Source organism: Phoenix dactylifera, chromosome 11 (assembly GCF_009389715.1).
Source record: "Phoenix dactylifera cultivar Barhee BC4 chromosome 11, palm_55x_up_171113_PBpolish2nd_filt_p, whole genome shotgun sequence".
Taxonomy (NCBI): Eukaryota; Viridiplantae; Streptophyta; class Magnoliopsida; order Arecales; family Arecaceae; genus Phoenix; species Phoenix dactylifera.
Window position 1 is genome coordinate 147161 of NC_052402.1, and position 23664 is coordinate 170824.

General features: G+C 36.8%; 1 protein-coding gene across 6 annotated transcripts in view; it reads right to left on the reverse strand.

Annotated features, from left to right (window-relative positions):
* Positions 1-6738: 6738 nt before the first annotated feature.
* LOC103708947 (alpha,alpha-trehalose-phosphate synthase [UDP-forming] 1) overlaps positions 6739-23664 on the reverse strand; it is a 38720-nt gene continuing 21794 nt past the window's right edge. For 4 of the 6 annotated variants that reach the window (XM_039131148.1, XM_008794067.3, XM_008794066.4 and 1 more), the window contains exons 11-18: positions 21994-22181; positions 20175-20292; positions 14828-15007; positions 14625-14747; positions 14455-14542; positions 14232-14362; positions 9953-10051; positions 6739-7665 (exon numbers count right to left, since the gene is read on the reverse strand). In XM_039131148.1, the coding sequence (XP_038987076.1) occupies positions 7183-7665; positions 9953-10051; positions 14232-14362; positions 14455-14542; positions 14625-14747; positions 14828-15007; positions 20175-20292; positions 21994-22181 (1410 nt within the window). In that variant the 3' untranslated portion in view covers positions 6739-7182. Of the gene's footprint in view, positions 7666-9952; positions 10052-11160; positions 11390-14231; positions 14363-14454; positions 14543-14624; positions 14748-14827; positions 15008-20174; positions 20293-21993; positions 22182-23664 lie in introns of those variants that run through there. The other 2 variants (XM_008794070.4, XR_003386031.2) reach the window with 2 other exon arrangements.

Genomic DNA, 23664 nt, shown 5'->3' on the forward strand with positions numbered 1-23664 from the left:
GATGGGTTAGAGCACATAGATCCATTAGTTGGCCGTTTGTTTGATTGATTACTTAAATAAAGATGAGGAGAAGGGGAATAACATGTGTAAGAAGCAAGGTATAATGAGGTGCTACTAAGTAGTTAAAAAAACAACAACAAAAAGAGAGTTCTCATTTCTAGCAAAAAAAAAAAAAAAAAAGGGAGTTCTCATCTAATAAGAAAAGAGCTACCCACCATGGAATGGAGGACGGTAAGGTAAGATGGAAGAACCGTGGGGGTCATGCTCATTTGCGTCGAACCAAGCGATGACGCGTGTTTGCATGCAAGGGGCTTCTTCGAGATAAGATATTGTAATAACATCAATTGAGAAGAGCAAATGATAGAAGCAAGAGTAAAGAAGAGAAGGGAGGGGTCGCCATCGCCTAGCTATATATATGGGGTTCGCTTTTCTTTACTCCTTCGGGACCACCTAATTATGTCAAAGCTTATCCGCAAGCTTAACTTGTAGGACTGATGCACCGAGGAGGACAAAGCATTTAGTGTAAGGATTTTTTTTTTTATTATACTAAAATAGATATTTTATACATTACGTGTACGAATGTATTCAATAAAGTCTGAAAACAAAAAATCACGAAGTGTCCGAGACAACTCTCCTTATCCAGCTCACTTGGTATTCTCGAAATGGCTGGCCACATAGGCAGCCACTCAATCTGCAACTCCATTAGCCTCTCTAAATATATGTTTAATTGGCCTGGATTTAGTGTAAGGCTCTGGAGTTTGGTTTCGATTTTGGTCCCTATAAAAGCTGTATATATATATATATATATATACTTTGGCCAAGTATTAGTTAATGACGGTATCCCAGTCTGATCCACCAATCTAAAGTACTCAATCCCTTATTGCCCAATCCATCAGCGGATAAGAATCTAACTCAGGTTGCAAAAAATATCGGCAATTATATATAGATAGAGACAGGAGCCGGGTAGGTTTGTGAGCAAAATTGAGGGATGATGAATGATCAATACGCTTTCTCGAGCTTTTGATGGGTTTGTTGGTCTGAGTTTTGACAAAACTGGCATGTTAGCGATCCCGATAGCAACTGCTATTTTTGGACTTTCTCGCGGTGCGGTGAGATGAGACGAGAGGTGATCCCTAAAATATTCCGCATGGATAAGTATTTGGAATCTCCAACATTGTGTCCTTTTGTTAATGTTGTCTTAATCTTGCTAAGTCTGCACCAATCAAAACGATAGCCGTTTGTTGCTATCAACACTGCCTCGATCATGTCAATAGGCCATCCGTAAGGCTGACTTTGAAGGGGTGTGGTTTGTGTTATATGGGCAATAAAATCTTTTATTTCACAATGGCCTGGCTGCAATTAATTAATAATAAATTGTGAGATATCATTTTTTTTTTGGATGTAAATGAAGGCTAATGCGGTTAACCGACCATATAGCCAGCCACCAAATTAAGTTTATTAGCTGAGAAGAAGATATATGATTTTGGGTGCGATCATACCAGCATTAACGCGCCGGATCTCATAAGAAGATATACTTTTTTTTGAGTAAAAAAATTTGTTCATAAATTGACCATAACATCATGGAAAAGTGATTATCTACAAATCTATAAGCCCGTGGGAGGAACTCAGCCTACAGCGACCGTAAAGTGAATTTAGAGTGTACACATTTTGTATGTAACTCGGTACTTTTAAAACTGAAGTATTCGTTGCCTTGTCAAGCAAAGGGAAACTTTTTATCATTGAGAATTTTAGAAAGAAGTGATTTGGGGTTTATTCCAATATATGGTCATGTCCTTCTGCCTAGCAATCAGAACTTCAGGTTTCTAAGTATTGTATAAGGCATGTTAATGGGACTGGCTAGCTAGTAGTTCCTCTTTCTTAAATTCTTTTTGAGATAAAGAGAATGGCCCACTTACACTATAAATATTACATAAGTCCAAGCGCTTGAATCCTTGAGTTTTTTTTTTACTTGTGTCATATGGAGAGTGCTTTTGATAAATTCTTAGTAAAGATTATTGGAGAAACTCATTCTTCTAGTTATGAAATTTGGTTCAATTGGCTGTTCTCTATAATTAGAAAGTGTTGGAGGATTATACCTAGAAATTATTATATTGTTGTTTTTATAATTTTTAGCTTAATCACTTTTTACTTTTTTTTTTTATTGTATGTAGTCTTTTTATGATGTACATCTCTTGTTCTCAATAAAATTTGGGTGGCTTTTTTTTTTGGGCCTCACGTATTATCAAAAAAAAAACTTGGGCCGAGACCGTAACCAAGGAGAACACCACCTTGTTCGACATCACACCCGAGGAAAATAGTTGATGCGCCTACTGATGCATGGGTGCGTTGGACAGTAATGATGATGCCTGAGAACTCCTGCCTAAGATGTTGGCACGTGAAATGAGAGTTTTGGCGTTTTACAACATAATTCCATCGTGAATCGCGTCAAGCCCTCATGCCGAGATTCCTTTATGTAACGATACTGGTCCATGTGTGCCTCGAATTTCCACTCGAACGCCATCTTTTAGAGATTTCTAAGAACATCTGCTGACGGTTCTCAGATTCTTATTAGTAGCTTGGTCTGATTCCAATGGATGAACAAAAATCCTTTAAAACGCGCATTAGAAAAATTCGTACGAGCGAGCTTTAATTTTTGTCCATTTATCTTATAACTTTAAAAACATAAAAAAAAATTGGGAAAACGCGTGTGAAGAGTTGAGGCTGTCTGCCTGCCCCCATTGTTTCTACCTCGTCGAGTCTCTCTTCATCCATTCGTAAGACTTTTCTCCTCCATCTGTCTGTACAGTTTTTGATTCGAATGAAAATGAAAACTGTGAGCACCCGTGCGAGCGTGTGTTTAGTCCCACATCGGTTATTCGCTGGATAGATCTTGGATACTTATACAAGATCAAGGAACTCAAATAATACCCTCCAGCTAGCCATTTTGGATGAAGTTCTGGATTGTTACAAATGGTATTAGAGCCGATCCGGCCCATAGCCTATGTAGTACTGCAGTGTCCCCTAGTCTACATAGGCTATAGGCCAAGTCGGCTCTGATACCATTTGTAACAACCCAGGACCTCACCCAAAATGGCTAGTCGGAAGGTATTATTTGAATTCCTTGATCCTATATAAGTATCCAAGATCGGGGGAAACAGGTTATATGATGCCTCAAAATTATTGAGGCGAGAAAAGTACGAGGCGTTGCTGCACCTGGGGGCCGACGACAAATGGCCCCTGAAGCCCAAACCGGGGGAACCGCGAGGCCTCAAAACTATTCAGATAGCCGGCAGGACAACGGAAATGTGAGAATGTGGCTCTGGTGGTACGTGCATTTCCCTCCACACCTGCCTATCATGGTAGGCAAAGACGTGGCAATACCTTAACATCCATATATTTATTTTATGTTTCTTAAATCTTAATACATACCTACATACATACATGTATACATACAACCAGAAGAAATGGTTAAAATAAAGCGTTAGCAAGTCCTGCTTGCTGGATGGGGATGAAAGAGGCTTCGTTTACAAGCACAATTAAGCGGAATTCAATCCAAAATTTTCAACATAATTTCAACAGTTATCCGTTAGGATGGTTAAGTGGAATTCAATCTTGATTTTTCATGATAATTTCAAGAGTCGTCCATTGCACTTTCACTGTCAGAATTAACTGTACGCACACCAATTAGAATCAGCTGAGTCAAATACCTGGGAAACACCTCTCAGGGTTCACTGTTAGTTTAATCTGGCATGCCCAAAATTTGCGACATAATACGGTCATGCTACATAGAGATATGGCCTGCAAGAAGATGAAGCCCACAATCGTAATCAGCCCACAAATCCATCACAAATAAAGTATAGCACAATGATCCAACTCCATCATCTATCAAACACATCCAGAGCGACTAAATCTAAATTTAAATACCAGAATCTATAAGCTAAAAAATTTTAAAAGTCATCGACTATAAATTCATAGTCAATTAAAATACTATTTTTTTTTTTTTACAAAATCGCCAAGCTTACTAATGTGAACTCCAAGCCTGAACCATTATCTATTCCTAGTAACTTTATTCATCTGAAAAAAGAAAAATAAAAAAAAGATATAAACTATACAGCTCCGTAAGTAAACCTTTCACTATATTACCGAATCAAGTATAAGTTTTTACATGCATCAATAAATCATTTAAAGAAGACAACTATCATAAAAAAATAAATATTTTATAATAACAATATAATCATAAATTAATCATGCTATTGCACATGTATAATTCATGCAAATTACATAAATATGGTTCCCAATGTATCAACAAAATCATATGTCATGCTAACTTTATAAATGCATAAATCATTTATCATTTTGCCATATCATAATTTATATAATTTTCTTAAACTAAACACTAAAATCATCTTATACCTGTAACAAATATGCAATCAACATCATGCCAACTATTATAACCCGTTGGCAGGGTCGTATGCTAAGCTGCTACAATCTAATAGCGAGGGCCATATAGCAAGCTACTGTACCTCACTGGGGAGGACCGTACTTCAAACTATTGTAACCTACTGACGAGGGCCGTATGCCAAGCTACTATAACCCATCACTGGGCGCAGATTACAGATGGCAGAGTGCTCCGGTCTGGTGCAGTGGGTACAGAGCAGGTTGGAGGGATGGAGGGCGTCCTCTCTATCTATAATGGGAAGATTAACACTGGTCAGATCGGTGTTGGGGTCCATGCCGGTATATCTCATGAACTTTTCTCAGCCAGTAAGTAGTCCCATCACAGCGGGGAGGGAAGTAGAAGATAGACCTAGGCCTTACCTCAACTCCGGTGAGTGTTGGGGCAACAATTCTGGCGAGCACAGTGATCTTAGGCAGACGACGCTCAAGAAGAAAGAAGGGGAAAGAAGACGACAGTGGTAGGTGCTTGAAGGAATGTTGGGAGGGCCTTATATAAAGTGGACACTAGGATTTTCAAGCCTTCGGCAAAGTCCGAGAAGGAGTCCTCTTCATGTTCGAGCAAGACTCTGCCCTGCTCGGAACCTTCAACAGGCCTTCAGATCGTTCCAAGCCGGCTAGTGGATCAGGCCTAGTTTGGGTTTATATAGGCTGGGATTCACAATCTTCACAATATCTCGTGTAATGAAGCAGAACCGCTGGATCAAAATATTAAAAAGGAGTAGAAATGCAGAATAACATGTCATGCCTGCAGTCCGTGCAGAGACTCAGTACAGCTTCCCAATGGACAGGGAAGACTAGAAGATGCTTGAATCTTCCTAATGTTTATGACTAGCCCGCATAATGCCATGCCTGCAAAGAATTGCTGTGATATCTCAGTTTGAGCACCTTCAGAGTTGCAATACGCGTGAAAAGAAAAACATCTAACTGTGAAAAAGGATGGTTAAAAGCTATCACTATTGGAACTTCGATTAGACCGCAAATTTTCATCAGCCGTTTGAAAAAATTACCAAATTTGTCTTAGAGAGTGGACTATCATCTAAAATTTCAAAATTTCATATTATACACTTTGTAATATTTCTAAGTTGCCTAGGTGTTTTGATTATGCTTTATCCACCCAAATACCCCATATTATATTCCCCCACCTTCAGAAATCCATCCAATGAAACAGAGTTCGACAAGCACCTACCAATTTATTGAGGTACAACAAATTCACAAAAAGAAAAAAGGAAGAGAGATACCAAACAACCTGGAAACCGGTAGTCACTAAAACCCTTGCCCCTATACATAAAATGTCTAACAAACAACCTCAAAATTCCCTAGAACATTACTCAAAATACTATATGGACTAGAAATAAACCCCAAAATACCACCTTCACTGGAAGAGAACAAACCTCAAAATACGAACACAGTGGCATCAATTGTGTCGGCACCACGAGCCAAGTGTTGACCATCCAAAATGTGAAGAATCACGAAGCCAATCGTCTCTTGCACTGAGAAGAATACCAAATTACTGAGTATAAATCTTAGCCATAGTTATGCAATTGTACAAGTAATTAGGCTAATATGATGTGTCTCGATGCAATTGTACAAATAATCAGGCTAATATGATATGGTCTCCTGAAAGATGAAAGGTTGAATAAGATCATGTCAAGGATGTTCAAATATTTTACTTAGAATGTCCTCAAAAATAAAATATTTTACTCAGAAAGTAAGCACCCCATTTGCAGTATTTCACACAATCCGAAAGTAGGACCATAATATTATCAATAGAGTTAACCTTATCTGGCCAAGAATTCTCTTGATTTTTGATACAGAACGACTCTCCTGTGAAAGTTTTAAGAATTTGCAGTATCCAGCTTCACCATCATTTTGATTGCCCCAATCATGGGATGCGCATAACCTGTTGAACACACAAGGAATTAGGGCAGACAATACGATCTTTGCCAGTCAATTCAGCCTGCCATCAATTAGAATCAAAACAGTATAAATAATATGGTTACCATAACCAGTTTTAGTACAAAATCTTCATAAAATAATAATACCCCTGTATCAGTTCCTATCTTCACTTCTGTTGTATTCTACAATTTTCTTTACACGACTATAATCTGGTCTGAGTGATCATGAAAGAAAACAACAAACACCAACAATTTCATCACACAATATTTTCCCCTGGTGATGAAAACTTGGATCAAGGTCCGTCACTATGATACAAGTAACATGGAGCTCACTATAGTATAGCCCGAATATTGCAATTATTAGATATAAGATTCAATAGGCCTATTAAAGCTCAAATAAACTTCCCTTTATAAAAACCACCTTGTTCTGAAAGCTCCTCTTAGGCATGTACATGTGCACAAGTATCGATTGCATTCTGAAGGCGACAACACATGATTGAGCCACCAACTTTGGCAGAATAGGCATACACAAATTGAGCTTTCATTTCATCACATGCATACTATACCCAGGACTCAGAATTACATCAGCAGGTCTTCATGGCACAATAAGATGCAGCACTATTCTATACAAGATCTTTTATGCAGTACTTCCAATGAAGGATCATGTATAATTTTTTCCATGATTTAACAAACATTTTGAGCCCAGTAAGACAGTTCAAATACTCTCTGCCTCTGTAGATGAACAGGAAATTGCCTCGGAAGACTGGAGGAATTAATATTTCCTTCTACCAAATGTTTCAGCTTTAACCTCTGCCCAATTTGATGACATCTAACCAGCATGATTTGGATTAGACATTGAGTGGACACCTTGACAAGCTGCATCTGCCAACTCCTTGACGAAGTAGACCACATCATCAGATGAGTTAAGCAGATACCTTGCATTTGACCGCTTCCGACCAACCGCACAAGAGAAGTAGTTGTCTCCCTTGAGATCAAGCACCGAGGATCCCTCACGCCATGACATGCTCTCTTGAGGAGATCGCCATCCAACTGAGGTGTTGTGATTTGTTGGCATTCTCCTTTCAGATCTGAGAAGAGTCCTTTGATTCTTATGACTTGAAGTCCTTGAGCTGTTCTTATAGCTGTTTGATGGCTTCTCTGTGAGCTTCTTGTCAGGAGGTGGCTTGTTACAGTCATCTGACTGCTTGTTACTATCATTTGATTTTGATCTTGAGGAATTTACGGGTTCGGATGGAAGTTCTGGCTCAAAGAAGGTATAGATGTCCTCATCCTGTACCACAGCACCCGCATCCTGTGAATGAAAATTATTCTGAAAGCTTGTGCTTGTCACGTTAATGCTGTTACCAAATAGCAATGGCAAGAAAACAATATTTTTCGTCGGCATTGGATGTCATAAAGGCTGTATTTCGAGGGTTGAAATTTCAATATCATGATTCTATCCTCCTCTCGATTCAAACTTCTTTTAATTTGGCAGCCGGAGACTATTTTAGGTGTTTGGTTGTCAAGAAAGTTTAAAAAATTTAATGATTGAGGGAAATGGCAAAATGGAAAATATTATGCAGAAGATATCTCAAATGCCTAATTTAAGAGAGTTTTGAATCCAACCAAGCAGTTAGTTTTAAAAAGTAATTGTTTGTGATATTAAAAGCATATAAAATCACAAAATATTTGGACTTCTTGTTTTTTAGAACAGTATTTTGACTTTCTTTTTTTTTTTCCGAACAGCCATATGCAGCCATAAAAAAAGACAGTAACTAACCAAGCCAGTTAATTATCAATAAAAAAGTTAGAACTTTCATGAACAATCAGCTGTGGCAACAGTGCTTGTGAAAGATAAAAACTCAAAGGTAATAGACAAAATGTCATGATTTAGAATAAACAATTATGGTAACATGTAAGATTAATTTGATTTTTTTAATAATCATTGAATTAATCAACACTGACAATGAAAAGTTGTAACCAATGCCATCTGCTCTAACTGCAAAGAAGCATGCATCATATGCACTATCAGAGTAAAATATGAAGTTTATTTTTCCCCTTTTTTTTTTTTGGAGGGAGAGGCATGGATGATCCCTGGCAGAATTACCCCCATCCTAATACTTGGGAAAACACCTCCAAGTTTCAAACTCGGAATCTCCGCCATTTGGAGAGGTGCAACCGCCGTGCTAGTTCCTAGTTCACTATAGCTTCGCATTCATCAGACGCAAACTTCTGCAAATGTCTAAATACATCCAATGCATTTTATGAGGAAGAAAGACAAGGATGACCTGACTCTAGATTACATAAATAATAATTATACCAAACCTTAAACTAGAGCTGCGAGCAGAAAAAATGCTATTTTGACATTAAAAAACTAGAACAACAATGAGCAAAACTTAAAGCTGCAGGTGTGAAAATCTGAAAATTAATACCAAGCTGAAGAAATTGAAACATTTTGCTTTGATAGTAGAAATAATTTATCTCCAACAACCTTTATGGCTTTCTAAGAATTTAGTCTTTAATAGTCTAGCGAGAGAGCAATGCCACAGCCAAGGATGATATGTTATCAACACAGGAATCACAAGCAGCGGAAACAACAAACAACAATAACAACAACAATAAATTTTTTTTTTAGTATCTTACCTAAAACAGGAAAAACAGTCTAATTTCTGTTTTGACCTTGTTAAAGCTAGTTAGTCAAAATCTAATTGTCATGGCACATATTCATAACCTTCTATATAATTTTCAAAATATCAAGTTTATGTCAAGCACAATAGGTGATATTATTTTTTTTATCCATTATGACCAGAAAAGGTTTAGCTTCTCAATTCTTTAAGTAAACCAAGAATTCACCAAATCCAGTATTTAAGCAACAAAGCGATCGTTTTCAACTTGTAAAAGCATTGCAGGAAGCCTAAGGAGCTAGTGAAAAGTAAAATATGGTCTCTAATTTCTGACCAGCCTTAGGCCCATTGCTCCAGGGTTTTCCCAAAGCTCACCTTGGGCTATGGGCAGGGTTAGTTGGAAATTCCAGGCTCAGAAATTTGTATAATAGAAAGAATTATTGAAGAGAGAGCGACCCTTGGTGCAATAGTAAGGTTGCTCTATTAGGACCTAGGTGTCATGGTTTTCTGAACATACAAACAGCCTTTCCACATGCTATGGTAAGGCTACATATGTCTAACCTTCCCCAGACCTCGCGATGGTGGGAGCCTCATGCATTAGGATGCCCTTTTTTAGTAAGAATTATTGAAGAAGTATATTAGGCTATTAGCATTGTTGCAAGCTCACTTTCATTTCAATCATCCCTTTTTATCAAACCTACTAATTGATCTTGAGCAATTGTTTATGCAAGTTATAAATAAAAAATACGTTTACTTCCTACGAGGATTAAATGATCTATGATTTCATGATTATAAACCAAGGGACGTAATGCCATTTCTTTTTTTCTTAAGTTTTTAAGGAAAAAATGATGTTATTATTTTATTTTTTCCTAACTTGACAACAAGAAAATTACATCGTTAAAAGTCAAATTAACAAAGGCAAAATTTCATCTACACTACCATGACCAAAAATCAACTTATTATAAGAAGAATTACCTTTCCAAGAAAATGACCAATACACAAAACATAATCAATTGGTGTGACCATGCTTCTGCTATGAACTATTTCTCCCAATATACGATCAATTGCAGCACCCTGCATCAACAAAACAGAGATTAAAAACAATGAGTCTTCTGAAGGAAAATATATGAACATCTTTCCCCTGATATTTTAGCTGCATATTAAATTCCAAAACTCAAAAAGCAAATGATTTAGAGATCCCTTACCTATGCACTCCAGAGATTTGCTAACTTTCAAATGCAACATACTTTTGGTTTGGAAATACAAATGTTGCTGAATTTAAGTTCAAATGTGTTTTAAAGATGTCTAGATCATGATTGACAATGTGGCACTGCTTGTTATTCATCTCAACACTGTTCAATTTAGATGATCCATCATGTATTTCCTACTGATAGCATTTGGGATTAAATCTCTCTCTCTCTCTCTCTCCCCCTCCCTCTCCCTCTTCACACACACACACACAAACATGCATGTGCTCGTTTGCTCCCTTGCCCATGTGTAAAATTACCCATTATCTTGCCACAAATATTAAGAGTCCTAAATCAAATGTCCCTAACTGAATCTAAAGAGAGCGATTCTCATTGGACTCAAATATGACAACCTAAATTCATCTTCAATACCTAAACAAAGCAATGGATTTTACTAAATTCATCCTTTCTGATTCATCCATAAGGAAAACACTATTCGCCTAAGCATTATCATCACAACACAAACTGCAGGATGATTTGCCAGGGACAAATAATTGCTGTTCAGCAAACCTAAAACGACACTTGAAGGATCAAGGTGATGAATGAATAGTTAAGATAGAAGAAACATGCTTGAAAGGGCTAATTGAAAAATTGCAAAAATCCCTTGCAAACTGTTTGCATAGGCATGGTCATCACAACAAAAACTGCAGGATGATTTGTCAAGGACAAATATTTTCTCTTCAGCAAATATCAATTTAGAAGTATCAAACATGAAGGATCAAACATGAATTACAAAAGGTCAGCTAAAATAGAAGTAACATGCCTGAAAGGTACAATTAAAAAAATTTCAAGAATGCTCTGCAAATTGTTTGCAAATGATAAAGTAATGGTCCATGTAGAATTTATGTCTTATACATAATATGTTTGTCCAGATAAAAATACTTTTTTGTGCGATTCTATCTTGTAACTTATGTAAATTTGTGACAGGCAACTTACGTCAGCATCAGTGGGCTATGATAGCTGCATATACTGCACTGTCGCCCTGTAATAGTTGATTTCTTGAGACATTCAACTACTGGATCTCTATGTACATAATATATAGTGAAGTGCCCTCCTGGGCTAGCTTTGATCAAGTTGCTCCTCAGTTGCCCCCAGTGCTTCAATGCTGTCCCCAATCACTTATAACCCGAACACCAATGGCTATAACGACCTTCTTTTCCTCCTCCTGGTGAATGTAAACCTCTCTTTAACCATTTGTGAACTATTGCATTTCTATCCAAAACCCCCACGTCTATGGCCTATAGAGAATACCCATTTCATTCTGATTTGACTATACAATCCTCAAATATCAACACAACTGTAACTTAAGGAGGAAGATCTGACGAGTTGCAATAACAGAAAAGTATACAATAAATGAAAGGAAGTGCGTACACCCAAAAATACAAGAATATATGATCTCATGTGATATGCAATAACATACTTCAATGCATTAGATTGCTTTTAATACTGTTTTCATTGTGCATGAAAAGCAACAATTGGAATTGAATGTTAAAATGAAAAAGCAAAATAATCATATAATATATCTAGACATGCCAAAAGCACACCAATACATTGATGCTATTGTGTGCCGGTCCATGCCATGTGTTGGCACGGTACAATATTGCATGTATGATGCCAATCCATGGCCAACACTTAGGGCTAAAACCGGATCGAATACAGATGGGTAATCAGTATATCCATATCCATGTTTGTTTTGTTTAACGAATACAAATATAGATACGGATATTAGTCAGGTGCAAAAATTCATATCCATATTTATTTAAACGGATATGGATACAAATCGGATATTGAAAGTTTGGATATAAATATGGATATAAATATATAATTGAACTTTATAACCATAAAATCAAAGAAATTACTAAGTGGAAGGTAAATCAAGTTAATAGCATGTTAATGTTGTCATTTATTTTTCTTAAAAGTTCAAAATTACTACATAAAATTAATTGGGAATACAAATAGAATCAAATATTTGGATATGGATTGGATAGTTGTCTATCCATATTCATATCCATTTTTTTGATGGATACGGATAGTAGTCAGATACTCAATTTTATATCTATATTTGAATAGATTCGGATACAGAAACGAATCTGGACAGATATTATCCAACCCACTTTCACACCTACTGACACTGGCACAATATGCGGCACCTAAATCCTTGGTCCTACATCCATACCATCCAGATCCTTGCTCTCATCCACATCTTCTATCATAGCTATTGCTTCACAAATATATTGCCCATATATGATTCTTAACCTCTTTATTATTATTATGTATATTTTAATGTGCCTTTTTTATTTATAATGTATAAAGCACATCTTAATTATATATATTACACATTTTTTAGAAAAATTATATATAAACATGATTTAGATTTTCTTACATTCTTAGTTTTATTGGAATTCTGACGATCGGCCTAAAGGGCAGTTTCTTCCATGTTCTTTTCGGTGTTAAAAGAGAAAATCCTTTTGGATAGGCAACTAAACCTTAGTTCCTCTGTATTTCTTCTCTACAGCAGATTATTGAGCAATCAAAATCAATACGAGGTGAAATTAAGTCATTATTGAGTTGAATGTTGAATAGAAAATTTTCTTCAAAGTTATAAGATAATTTAAATATCGCGGAGCTCTCGATCTACACTTGTAATAAATTTGAGCATTTGAGTGCAAGCATGTTAATAAACCCAACATCAACATGTAACCAATCCAGTAACACTCTGAAACTTATGGTTTACTGTCAATTGTTTATTCCTTAATATATACCTTTTACTATATCTATTTAAAGCACATAAAGATTATGTATTTGCACAAAACTGAGATCGAACCAAAAAACTGGATCGATCATGGAATTGCAGAATTGGACTCAACCCAATTGGAGTGATCAAATATAATTCCACCCAACACATTAAGTGAAAAAAATTAGACCTTGCAAGTGCTCAAATAGAAGTTTAAGTCCAAAATGAGTAGTCAAGAGAGTGATTGCAATATGAGTTGAAAACATAAACTTAGACATATCTCAGGTCACATCTAGATCAAGCTAACTTGACTAACACCACCAGACAGATTCATATTGAACTAAAATTCAGAAGGACTACAAATCGACTTCGAAAAATAACATAAGCATGAACCTGATAATTTTAGCTCTTAATTTCAAGATTGTACTATTTCATACTATTTTTTCAAAAAAGAAAAAGATTCAATTTATCCAACTCTTTCTTTTTATTTAAAATAGAAGCCAATCCTTTTTTCATGGCCACATATTAGAAACTATATTTATTGGATAATCATGGAAATGCACATGCATTAGAACTAGTAATAGAAAACAATGAAGGACTGCTGTGTTTTATGGTTTAAATAGTACAATAAACAGGGACCAAGCAAAGATGTTGGACATCATAGAGATCCAGAGTACAAGAAAACATAGCTGTGTCTCCTGAAGCAATATCTATCCATTAAATCTATAAGATTGCATGGTTCCACTTCCTCTCCTTCTCAAACAGTGGCATTTAAATAACAAATTAACTAGTAATGGTACCAGCAATCTAGGGTCCTAGAGGGGCACTAGAGACAGACCTAACCTTCGGCCTTTTTTTTTTGCACAAGTGGCTGCCCAAGGACTCAAACTGGCACCTTTGCGCCAATCAACCAAAGCCTTCTATCATTATATGCCCAAGGACTCAAACACAAGTAATCGAATAACACATTATATGCCCCAATTTGATGGTATTACTAGAACTTGCCTTCTTGTAAGCAATAGCTGTGAATTGATTCCATTATATATCAGTGCATAAAAATATTCTACTCAGAGTGCAACAAATTCATGCAAATAATTAGAGAGAAACTACCATGCATCATATTCAAGGTAGAAAACATATATTTCCTGTGCATCATACATTCAAGGTGCTCTGTAGATCTAGTGCAGACAAAATAATTACTGGAACATTACTTGTTATACTTAAAAAATATTCTGATGTAACTTTGTCAAAAGGGATGCATATATTGACATACCTTTGTAACTCCAACAGATCGAACCTCAACTGATCGGCTACCTTGGACAACATCAACAGCAGCATTTGAAATTGGGCCTGTCCACAAATGCTGCAGCATATCCCTTGCCTGAAGCCTTCCGAATTCAACATCTGCAATGATAACAAGAAGAAAAGGTTGTATGAAATCATAAACATTCCATGCACTAGTATAACAATCATTTTACTAAAGATCAAAATCACACCTGCATACTTATAATTCCATACAAGTGAGGTCTCACGATGTTCAAAATGAGACCTAGGTGTTCTCTCGGTGAAATACTCAAAAACATGCTGGGAAATTTCAGTTAGCATCACAAATCTAGTTCAACCAAAGATATATCCAATGAAACAAAAACCTGAACAGCACACACACCTTTACACTGTCAACCCAATCCATATTTAGATGCTCTGGCATTGTTGTCATCCATTCTCCACCTGTGAGGCGCAAAAACATCCCATTTTCCGCTGCCAGCCACATGTTGTACTCTCCAAAGTTCTGGAAAAAACTCAAAAAATGTTATCCCGAAGATAACTGTTGGAAAATATAAAAACACAAACAAATTTCTGAAATTGTACATCATCTAGGACACTTCTGTCGCTTCCACTGAGAACAACAACAGTTGTCTGCTTATCATTGCAAAGAATTGTCAAAGGTACTTTCATATCTGGATGCAATTTAAGTTCCATCTCTTTGATTTGGTCGCCACCTCTTCTTCCAAAAGATTCAACTGGTTCTGTCAATGTTGCATTGAAACCCTACAATTTGGCAGCATACGCATCCACCAGAAAAAAGAATCAGATTTACATCATTTATGAACCTAAGTAAAGAAGAATTAATAATCAGCACTCTTGATATCCTCAATTCAGAATTTGGAGGGAAGAGAAAATAGCAACCAGATGATTTATTATCGACATAAGAGTGGGAAATGACTACTTCCATCATAGTTCTTTGAAATTAAGTGCATTGAAATTGAGTAAGAAAAATGAAACTTTAAGAACTACAAATAAAGGAAACAAAATTTCAAAGTCAAGAAAAAAAGGTTTATTAGCATGCAAGGTCAGCGGAACTGTCCCCAACCGGGCGGTTGCGGCCGTCCAGAATCATACCGGTGGCTCACCGGTACGGTTCCGGCTACGAAAATGGAACCCGTTGCCGAAGCCAAAGAAGGAGAAGAAAAGAGAGAGCTAGTGGAGGATGGAGAGAGAGAAGGTGGGATGCCGGCGAAGTCCGACGAAGGCCAACGAAAACACAACTTTTTAAGGTTGTGGTTAGCCCCTATTTCATTCGAAACAAGGGCAGCGGCTGCGGCCTCGCTTCACGCAGCCTCCGCCGGCCTCCAACCTCTGCCGGCATCCGCCACCCTCCTCCGGCCCTCCCTCTCCTGCTCGATCTCTCCTCCTCTCTCCCACGGTCCCTCTCTCGGTACGGGCTCAGCACGGCCCGCACCGAGTCATCCCGCGGAAAACCGGTACGGTGCCCGATACTGATTTCTCCGACCTTGTTAACATGTACACTAAAAGTCGAGAGATGACTTCAATTTCTCTCACCATTCAATCTATATATACTTCCAACCATGGCTCGCCATCTCAGTTTCAGACCCTATACCTGTACAATGCTGGTGCAGTGTCGGTATGCCCAGTATGGTGGCTAGTTTAGCATACCAAGAATTGATACAACCCCTACATCGAGTCTTTCTTTTGTACCAATAAGGTATTGTACACCCATGCATCGGTATAGCAAACCTTGCTTCCAAGACTAGCATCTGAGGTGACAAGGAAATATCTGAAACCCCATCGATACAACCTAGACCTAGATGGTTATCAGATGGTGGCACAGGTAGCATAGATTGCCGACATATTATTGCTTTTGCTCACCTGGATCTAACCAAATAAAAGGAAAGAGAGAATGGTATTTCTAATAGGATCAAAGTAGGGACAATAAAAAGGATGGCATTCATCTAAAGTGTTGTGCGAGTAATAATCACAATTGAAAAAGAAGATCGAAACAATTTAAGGATGAGCATCATAGGCCAAAGATGGAAGGCAAATAAAAGGGATAAGGTTTTTTTTTGTTTTTTCCTAGGAGAGAAATGCAGTTAGTATAATCAAAAACATGTTAATGGGGTATTGTTTATTTACCTTTTTAATGGAGTTGGCACAAGTTAACCACTTATCCACTTCTTACAAGTTAATTTCTTCATTAAGTCCTCGTCCTACAGCATTTCTTGTTCAACAGAAATAAATGTTCCACATCAAGTTCAAGATAAATACCTCCCGTTCTTAATGTATCTTATAATAGTTTGACCACCCTTGTTATATAAAAAAAAACCTTCTTTCAGTCCATAGTAGATTTTTTGTAAAGATCCATCATATTTCCAAATTGAAAAGCTTATATTCAATCATAATGCTTATGGGAGCATCATCCTGATGAAGCATAGCTCATATTAAACATTTATAATGGTTTTTCCACAGCTTATGCAAGTGCTCAAATTTTAGCACATGATTCTGGCAGTGTTCATAGAACCTTTATTTGTTTAAGGCATGACCATGGCACCAAACTTCTTGAATGCACGAAATTAACAATTTTAACTCGCGCCAAGCTTGAAAAGCATGTACATGTGTTGGGCAAGTCATGGGTTAAAATGCACAATGGGGTGCTTTTAAGTGCTTTAAGCAATTTGCTCATGGTATTTTAGTAGATATGCATGTTTAAGTCAAACTAAAGCATGCACATACACTAATGGCACAAATATTATCAACCATGGTCCAACCTTGACATAAGTTGTGGAATGAACATGTGGATGGAATGCAACATGCCTTTGGTATAGGCTCATAATTTTCAATACTAAAGTTCAATCTTGGTACAGGAAAGTTCACTACATTCCCAGATATTTGCAGCATGACTAAGAAGTCTTTGCATACTTGACATGAGGTTGGATGGTCCACACATCTAATCAATAAAAGGGTCCACTAGGTGCAAGGAATTTCAAGTGAAATATCAATTAGACAGCTTAAGGCTACAAGGAATGCGATTGTGGCCCTTGCACAAATAGCTAGGTCGATTGGCCTAAAAGCAGTCCACACACATGCAGCATTTGATCCTGGAGTCCATGCAAACATAGGTAGGGGTGTGAAAAAGACCGGCCAAACACAAACCCGACCCAGACCGGTCTCTTCGGTTCGGTTTATATTATTTTTTTTTAAATTCAATTTGGTGTCAGTTTGTGAAAGTCTTGAATCGAAAAATTCAGTTTGGTTTTGATTTGAGTTTTCAGAGAACTAATTCAAGCCGACCCAACCCATGTGTAAATATATATTCAAAGTTTCAAACCGACCCAATCACAACCAGACCCAATCGCAACCAGACCCAACCCATATGTGTGTGCCATTCATTTAAAGCTCTCTTCCTCAAGGAAGAGACATCAAGGAAGTAGCTTAGGCGTATCTAGGAGATACCCTGTGATTTGAATATCTATAAAGTATCCAAAACCTTTCTCAAATTTTCAAAAATAGGATACTCAATAAAAGTATCTGACATGTATAAGTACCCAACAAGTATCTCACATGCATCCTAAAAGTATCAGACATATCAGATACTGAATAAGTAGCTGACATGTATCCTAAAAATGTCTGGGAAGTATCGGTATCAGTACGTATTTAATACAGACATGGCATATAATTGAAGCATGGATACAAATCTAGTATTGGTTCTTGGGGAAGCACCACAAGTAAATGTTAGAGTTGTTATGTGCGTGTAGAAGTAGGAAACCCTAATTCCTCAGCCCTAGCACAAAGCATTGTATCTTTCTTTTAATTTAAGGCATGCAAAAGCACCTACAGAATGGAGACTTTCAACCAAACATTAGCACCTACTGAGTTTGAGCTAAGATTTTTGATTTTTCATCACAGACTTGCAAAATTCAGATCGACCTTCTCACAACTGGTTGCATATCCTACAAAAATTAAGGACTACAAAGGGGTGCACATGTGGGTGGGGGGATGTAAAAAATGGTTATATGCTTCTTCAATCTCCATCTTTTAAAATTTTTCATATCTATAAATACATTGACTCCTTAGGGAATGATCCATTATCGTTCATCTTCTAGAGATGCTTGGATTAATGATTGTGTGCAACAAGGTTAAGCACTTTTTGTTGGACCATAGGGACAACAGGCTGGGACCAATTATGGGCCAAGGATGGGCCAGGACATCCTTAAATTGAACAATCCCAAATTGGACATGAGCAAGTTTGGCTTGAGCTCCTTAGAGGCAACCCAAAACTAGCCCATACAAATATCTCAAAACCCGATCCTAGCTTAGATCTACACGATCAATTTAAACTCAAAGCATGGTTCATGGAATTTGGGAACTAGGTATGGTCAAAGGCTTGCAACAAATGAGAGAGTGGTTAGCTAAAACACCAACCAACCAATGATGCTGCAACACACATAAGCAAATGTGTATTTGTATCATGGAGTGGTAATAAGGAGCCCATCAAGGTGATGGTAATTGAAGAGAACAAAAGCATGCGGACACATGAGAGGAGGATAATGAGAGGATAGGGGACAAGAGGAGAGAGAGAAATGGGAATAAAATGAGGATAAAAGATGAGAATATGGAAGATATAGACAGCGAAGAGATGATGATTCATAAATCTGTATTTGAGACAAGATTAAGCAGGGATAGATTGAGGTAGGGGAGAAAAGTTTCTCTAGTTCAACAGAAAATGATGTATCTGGCTTGCAGCCTGATTTCAATTCAGGACTTCATCATTAACACATGGCCCAGCCCAAGGGTGACCTAAGGTCCAACAAAGTGGGTTTTAGATAGGCTCAGGCCTACTTCCAGCCCTAGACCGAGCTATGTTGTGCACCATTGTGTAAAAGACCAAGAAAGCAACCCTTCCTTGCTATTGGGACAAATTAAGGAGAACTTGAATACCAAGATGCATTGCTACTTGCCATGTCTAGCCATTCAAACCTGCAAAGGTGCTGATTGCAATTAGTTCTTTAGTCATCAATTGTCTAGAGATCAAAAAAAAAGTTGATGAATCTGCTCTTTACACATCAATCTTGTCGTGCCAACAACTAGCCTCAAAAATCATCATAATTGCTACTGCTCACCTTCAAAATGGATTAAGAGAATAAGGGATCTTCAATACTTGAAAGACTTAAAAATAATCTTCCTCCATCTCCCTCCCTCCCCCTCTTTGTTATGTCGATACGGGCCTGGCATGGAATGGCATGGGGGTGTACCGAACCATGCCGTTGGGTAACCAATACGGTCACCAGTATCGGCATAGGAATCCTTGGAACAACTATAAGTGTATCCTAAATAATGCACCTGTCAGTATTTTGAAAAGGTAGTGTTCTATTTGAGTGTCACATGTTTACTACCTACACTAATCAAAGTAAATAATCACTCCTCATTCTTCTTGACAGGTTCTAGAGTGTTTACATCTCTGTGAACATTGACAATGACAATTATGATAATAACGTATAGATAACTTTTTCGGGAAAATAACCATTTCTTGAAATGCGTAAGGTATGGATGTGCTATGGAACATTTCGGTTATATCATTCAATTGTTTTGCTATCCATAATGGGCAGTGAAAATCGATCTACAACATAGTTGGAAAGTGCAAATAAAAGTTTGAACTTTACTGCTGGTATGAAAAGTAGTTAACTTTCCATTTTTTTTAGTGTGTGCCAGGACATTACTTCTCTATAGGCTTGATTATACAGAAAGAGGCATGTAATAAGAAACATAGCAAAAGCAGGCAAAACATTTTAATAATTGATAATTACACCTAAAGTATCTCTATGTGTCCTTCATACAAAAGGATGAAAATGAAAGGAAATACAGGTCATGAAGTAATTGTCAATTCAAATAAACAAAATATATAACATTAGAAGGAGAGTACCAATATGAGTAATCGATTCTTAGACTGCAAATATCGTCCAATTGCTATCTGGGTAGGAAGTACAGGGGGAACTTGTCTTGTTCTAATTTGAGCTTCAACAACTGTATCATTTAGTTCACTGAAGGAGAATGGTGAAATGGTAAGAGCAATTTCAAAATGAACCACAAGACGGGTATGTTCAAATATAGAATTTGTAAAAACATATATACATGTTCTGCAGAAAATATAGAAGAGAAAATTCCATCAAAGGACTTGTTAAATCACCACTAGATCAATCAACAAAGCATATAAAAGCCTGTGGTAGCATTACAAGTGATCAAATTAATGTTTTGCAATATAAAAGGTCAATGGCCCATCCAAGTCGATATTAATAACTAGTTAACTACTATGCTGTAATATATTGTAACAACATTTAAATAACTAAATATAGTTGAAAAAGAAAAAGTAAAGACTAAAGACAAACTAACAGAAGACAAGTCAAGAGTGGATCAGATGAAGCCTTCTAAGGTAGTTTAGGGATGAGGAAGATTAAAAAGTTTTCATCTACTAAAACAGAGTCAAAGGCAAATTGAAGTTTGGAGGACTTAAAAAAAAAGTCATGCAAAATCAACAAAGTATTATAGTATATACTTCAATCAACAGTAGGTTCACAAAAATATCACCCACTACACATATGGTAGATATAATGTTGAGATGATGTTCGTGTTTATCATAAGCTAACATGATAGTTTTAGTTCATACTATACCATGTTAGACAAAACATGTTAGTTAAACCTTATGTAGGATGTGTAGTAAGCAACAATAATCTACCTGATATGAGCTAATATGCAAGATTGGATGTGCATTTTTGTGCTCAGGTTGCTTTTTGTCATTTGTTTATTGATAATTATATGCATGCACATATATTTCTCCAGACAGACTCTTATCTAGAAAATGAAAAATTTCTTACAACTTTGCCTTAGAATCTTATTTTCCTTCTTTCATCCAATATAATGTAACTTTAAGTTAATTACTGTGTTTTGACTTCTTCTTTTGTACCATAGTGAGAAGATTGGGGCATGTTTAAAATACTTAATTCGTTAAGATGGGCAAAAATCAAGTTGGAGGATCTAACGTGCATATTTACTTTAAGAAAATAGTTATAAACAGCACGAATGGAAAATTATGCAGCTGTGTCAAGTGGACCACTAAATCTGGATTGTAATCACACGACATCAACTGATTGGACCACGATAAATTTCAATAAATCCAGATATAGCATTTGGCTTTCCATATCCTTCTTTAAAGTGTCCATCAGCAACTCAAACCAGGAAGAAGATGTTGCTCCAGAAGTAACACTTTTAGGTCTTGGGAAAATTGCTCAGGCTAATTGTATGAACCGTTTGATGGAGTAGAGCATATTGTGATAAAATTTAGGATAATGCTGGTTTCTCTCCCATTCAATGGTAATGAGTGGAAAATGCCAGAAGTAGTCTCATTTTTGTTTCTTGAGTTTCAGTGGATCAATGCAAGAATGTGAGAAAGTCAAGTCTGAACCATCAAATAGTGCATAGAAAGTTATCATTATATCATAATGGCAAGCTAATATGGATGTTTTCTATTGCTATCAAACAGAAGAAAAAATATATGATCACTCTCCGATGCACACCAACCACCACACACAACAATCATTTTCCACCTTTTTCATTATGCAATTACCTCTAGATATGTCAAGCAATAAAAAAGAATGCACTCATCTGATCATAGGCACATATTGAGCAATGTCCTTACAAGAAGACCAGATTGCAGAGTATGATTTAAGAAATCACTGGATCCTTGCCTTACAAAAGTTTCTGCCCAATCTTGGGCGGTGTGTGTAGTCACATGTGCATAATTATGTCTATGTCGCTTTTCTCTCTCATCAGCAGGCATATTCAATGCATAGCCAATTGAGGCAGCAACTTCCGTGATGTTCCATGGATTTACAAGGAGGGCACCAGCTCCTAGAGATTGAGCTGCCCCTGCAAACTATATATCAGACTAACATAAGGCCTAAGATAACTTCAAGAATGATGCCAAAAGGAAATAATGAGAACATGGAAAACAGGGTCACAGAAGAAGAAGGAAAATTAAGATTATCCAGCGAGATAGCGAACATCATGATATTAAGTCTTAATAATCCATCAAGAATAGTGAGCACAGATGATTATACTAACATTGATATACACATCCATGACACATGCACCGACAAAACTAAGAGTTACCAGAACTTTAAAGATGAATGAATAAAACACAGGTTATTGCATTCCATATCACATTTTTCATCATCTGTCCATAGTAATGCAAAGCTGGATAACAAAACTTAACACAAAAATGAGATAGAAAACAAAACTATAGAATTTCATGCAGAGATTTCCTAGATTTCCTGTGTTTGTTAAAATTTCACCAGCTTTTACAGTTTATCCACCGGATATCCTAAATGCATACTAGAATATTATCATTATGGAGTTTCTTTCAACAACTTAAGCAATTTAACATAGTTTTATTTTTCACTGACATGGGCCAAGATGTGTGGATTGGCTTGGTTTTGGAGAAGTGGTGGTCGGGGGGGGGGGGGGGGGGGGGGGGGGGGGGGGGGGGGGGACATACAGATGTTATTTCTCACAATGAATTCAAGATAGCCAAAATTTCTTTTAACAGCAAGGCTAAAACAATAAACATATGCATGCATATAATTGTATAATTATGACCATTAAAAAATACCTATTATATCGAGTTGAACTTAAGGACTCTAGGTCATTGTTGCATTAACTGGCTGTGGCTGTAGTCTACAAATCTGAGGTGTTGCATACAGTAAAATACTAAAATGTGATGAATTTTTTAAAGAACATCAGATAATTTCCAAGCATGATGGCATAAATCTAGATGTAATTCAACCTAGGGTAAAAGGGCATCATATTAACTCTTGAAAGAGATAATCCAATCATTTTGAATAAGATTCTTCAAGGTGAACCAAATCTTCCTGATCACTGTTACTACAAGATGTAAACAGAAATACATGCATAAGAAAAAATTCCATAGCACTATGGAACAAAATAAGAAAGCCCAAGGTTGACCGAACCAGTACTAGGACCAGTACTAATTGGCTTCAGGTTTGGTATGATACCGATTTAGTGTTGTGCCAACACATGGTACACAGTGGGATGCCAGTTCGGAACCGGCACGCCATCGTTTTGTTTTTTTCAATTTTTTAAACTTTAATGAAAAGCAATCAATTTTTTTTTTTTTGGTTTTTTGAATGATTTTAAATATAATTTGATGTTTGTTGATGTTTTTTAATGTTTCTATCATCCGATACATCCTAAATAATGCTTCTTGATATTTTGAAGTGATTTTTCTCCATTACTGTGGTACTGCTTCGAAACAATACTACTTTGGAGAGGCAAAAACTTGGCACAAATGCATTATCAGGTTCGCTACCCCTGGCCTTTTGTGTTAACGTCATACCGAA